The 4,234-nt window shown below is 40.6% G+C and overlaps 1 protein-coding gene across 1 annotated transcript; it reads left to right on the top strand.

Annotated features, from left to right (window-relative positions):
- Nucleotides 1–1,406: 1,406 nt before the first annotated feature.
- On the top strand, nt 1,407–2,069 carry LOC122567864 (piggyBac transposable element-derived protein 4-like). The gene has a single exon (XM_043726992.1). The coding sequence runs from the start codon at nt 1,407–1,409 to the stop codon at nt 2,067–2,069; it is 663 nt and encodes a 220-aa protein (XP_043582927.1).
- Nucleotides 2,070–4,234: the final 2,165 nt, after the last annotated feature.

Below are 4,234 nucleotides of genomic sequence, written 5' to 3'. Positions count from 1 at the left end.
TATATTAGATTAATAATTGTTCGATTTCGTATTGTATTTTTCGTCAGGCAGGTTTTATTAAATTATTAGTTGTAAGTTAATTATAAGTTAATATAGATAATATACTCAAATACTCAAATAAATAAATCGAGTCCTCGACGACGGCGACCGAAACAGGCGCGGAGGAGGAGGCCGAGAACCTCCGCTGAGGCATGACGGCAATTTGCGAGGCGTACATGCCGCGAACCACACCGGGCACCGCGCGAAGCACAGCCGTTTACTGGTGAACTCCCGACATTGCAGAGCTGAAGGCGAGATGCGTTCAGGCCCGAAGACGGTATCAGAAGGTTCGCCGCAGGCGGCGACGCGGCGACGAAGAAGTCTCTGTGCACTACCGATCGTATCGCGAACTGAGGCGCCCGTTGCAGAAGGACATCGCGAAGGACCGTGATTGTCGGACCTGGTCGAAGCAGTCGATTCCGACCCATGGGGAAGGCCATACAAGGTCGTGACGCGGAAACTTTGCGCAAAGGACGGCCCTCCGGCTACGACGGAGATGGAGTGGACTGTGCTAACAAAGGTCATCGGGACACTCTTCCCCCCGCAAGATGACACCGCGGTGGAACAGTTGCGGGAAACAACACAGACGGTGGAGTGGAATGCAGAGTGGTAAGTCACCGAGGAAGAGCTGTAGGAGGCGACCAGAAGAATGGCCTCCCGCACGTGGCGCCTGTCCCCGAAGAGATCCTGGCCCGGGCTTCTACACGAGATGTCTGAGGGAGGGAGTCTACCCACGGAAGTGACGGACAGCGAGGATGGTCTTGCTGTGTAAAGGGGGCCGACCGGTGTCTTTGGTCGGCATACAGGCCGATTTTAAAATTTTGGGCGATTTGTAAGAGAATGAAATTATCAGACCAAGCAATTCACCATACGCAATCCCTATTGTCTTAGTGTGGAAAAAGAATAGAAAATGCATCTCTGTGTCATCCACAGGGAATTAACCCCTTCCCGTACTTTAGTCAGACTCGCGATGAAGACCTGTAACTAATTTTTGGAATCAAAAATTTAAAGAAATTTACACACCCAATGAACATGTTAGCATAGATGAATCCTTGATGAAATATAAAGGGCGTTTAAAGTACAAACAGTTCAATCCGTCAAAAAGAGCACGGTTTAGAATAAAAATTTACAAATTGTGCGAAGCAAGTACCGGTTTCTGCTATGGATTTAAAATATATACCGGCCAGGACAGAATTAATCGAAACGATAGTGCGTCGAAGAACATTGTGATAGAGTTGTCAAAGTCTATAATAAACAAAGGATATACTTTATTCCTGAATAACTGGTACCCTTCACCCAACCTGTTTCTAAAATTACACCAGCAAAAGACAAACGTTATCGGGACCATACGCAAAAACAGAAAAAATATGCCACAAGACTTGGAAAAGCATATTTTGAATAAAGGAGAATTCGTGTGGAGATCATGCAATAATTTGATAGTTCTGCGACGCAAGGATAAGCGCGACGTTTATATGCTCTCCACAAAACACAAAACTATAGAGATTGTCGAGCAATCAAACAAACAATTACAGAAAGTAATGAGGCCGAAATATATCGTGGAATATAACAAGGGTATGGGTGCAGTTGATCATCAAGATCAGATGTTAGCCTGTTTCCCAATAATGAGAAAAGTCATGAAAGGATACCGAAAGCTTTTCTTTTACATATCAGATATGGCTCTGTTCAATACCTATATTATGCAGAAAACAATTTACAGTCAAAAACGGGAGACTTATGTTGATTACCGTGAAAATATAGCGGAGGCAATTTTACAAATTGTTAAATTACCGGACTACAAAATGCGTGGGAAATCATCAGTTGGAACACCTCTTCGACTCCAAGCTCAATATTGGGCTCATTTCTCCAAAAATATAGATCCGACAGCTCGGAATAAGCATCCAACAAGGACGTGTAAAGTCTGCTGTAAACATAAAATTCGAAGCGCAACGAAGTGGGAATGCGCGAAATGTAAAGTGGCTTTACATCTGCCAGAATGTTTTAAGAGCTATCATACCATAGAGGATTTGTAGAGTTTTACGTACTTCCTTTTTAGATATTCATTCAATTTTCTAATTAAATTTTATATAATTATATAATTTTATGACAAAATATAATAAATGTATAATATCTATAAAAGAAAAAAGCATAAGAGTTTACTTCCTCAACATTAAGCGTTATCGCGTAAAATTGACTATACCACAGGTATCGCGGGCATCTACATTTCGGTTCGTATTGCGACTGTTTACGAGCATCAGTCTGGTCTGTTTAGCGCGCGTCCATGTCTACCGCTTGGGCCCGAGTTTCGTCAAACTAAATGGCAAGGGAAGGGGTTAAATAAGATCACCGTTAAAGACAATTTTCCGGAGCCTTCTGTCAGCGACTGCTTGGATCAGTTGCGCAGGAAAAGTATTTCACTAAACTTAATTTAAAGAATGGTTTTTATCACGTGAGAGTTTCAAAATCATTTATTAAATATACATCTTTTGTACAGCTCGAATATCTGAAAATATCTTTAGGGCTTACTAATGCTCCGCGTGTTTTCCAATAATATATTAATTTTGTATTTACCAATCTCGGTAAAAGGAATAAAGTCGTATTATATTTAGATGACATTTTAGTCGCTACGGAAACGATTGAAGAACATATTTTGATTTTTTGAATGTTTGAAGAAATTTTTCATTTAGCTGTATAAAACGACTTATAATTTCATTTAGACAGATTTTCTTTTTTATACCGCAAAGTTACATATCTTGGCTACCTAATTTTAATCTAGTATTCGTCCCAGTCGAGACGGCATTGAATCTGTCCGAGACTATCCAATGCCACGAACGGCGAAAGACGTACTGCATTTTGTGCATTTTATTTTAGCCTATTTTAGGCATTTTATTCCAAATTTTTCCATTTTAGCGAAATGGAATTCCGATTTTGGCCGATGAACCGGTTTTAGTTATCTATTCCCCCGATTTTAAAACAGAGTTGCATTGAGATGCCATCGCAAGTGATTTCGGCGTGGTATTAATTCAAAAACAAACGAACCGTTTCTTTCGACCTATATTTTATTTTAGTAAACGAACCACTATCGTAGAGTCAAAATATTGCAGCTTCGAGCTGGAACGTTTAGTCGTTATTCACACCATCAAGAGATTCCACATTTATATTTATGGGCTTCATTTTAAGATCGTTACCCATTGCGATAGTTTGTGGTTCACGTTAAGCAAACAAACAGGGAACCCACGTATTGCGCGATGGGTGATCTTCTTACAAAATTATATGTGAAAATGTCACATGTTGACGCATTAAGCCATTGCCGCAGTGTCCTATCTTAGAACCAAACTCAAACAAATTGTTAAATCAGGACAACTTTCGTTAAATACCTGGAATTACATCTGGATCATAAGTTGAACTGGAAGAAACACATACAAGAAAAAAATTAAACACGTACATCTAATCAGAAAAGCCATTTCGCTCGTAGCAAGCAAATCAGACATATGCAGTCTGGTCTTATGAACTACAAATATGGGGCATGGTTGCCAAATCAAATATGAAGAAAATAGAAACCTTCCAATCAACTACGCCAACATCAATACTAAATGCACACAAAATTCTCCAAAGCATATCACAATAAAATAGACAATTACATAAACTCGCTTGCCAAAAATAGTAATCCTTACTTGGACTTTCGGTTCGGTTCGGGGCGAGGGTAACGCGCGGACGGAGAGCTCTGTGGAAAAAGTGAAGTGTGAAGGGAAAAAGGAAAAGGAAGCATAAAGAGGCATGAAGAAGGGAAAATAAAGAGTGAGAATTCAAGGAAAAAAGCGAAAAAGGAGACAAGAAGGAGAGATAACTACAAATAAGAAAAACTAAAAAAGAAGAGGTTAGGTGGCCAGAAGTGCGGCGAGACAAAGTAAGGTAGGGAAGCGGCAGATGGCGACAAACAGGGGAAGACCAAGGAGCACTGGTAAAACAGTCTTCAAAAATACATTGGACAAATACAGCTCGACAGAGAAAGAGACACCAGCCAGGAAGATAGGAATGGAGGCAGTGGTGGAAAAAATAAAGAAAATGGGAAGAGGATTCGAGGCAATGATCAAGGAAATAAAAGATATACTCGAAAAGCAAGTGGAGGAGCTGAAGAGAGAAATGAAAGAGCAAAGGGAAAGAGAGAGAGACAGAGACAGAGAGAAAGGAGAGTGGG

The sequence above is a fragment of the Bombus pyrosoma genome, linkage group LG5 (assembly GCF_014825855.1).
Source record: "Bombus pyrosoma isolate SC7728 linkage group LG5, ASM1482585v1, whole genome shotgun sequence".
NCBI lineage: Eukaryota > Metazoa > Arthropoda > Insecta > Hymenoptera > Apidae > Bombus > Bombus pyrosoma.
This window is presented reverse-complemented; position numbering and strand designations above follow the sequence as displayed.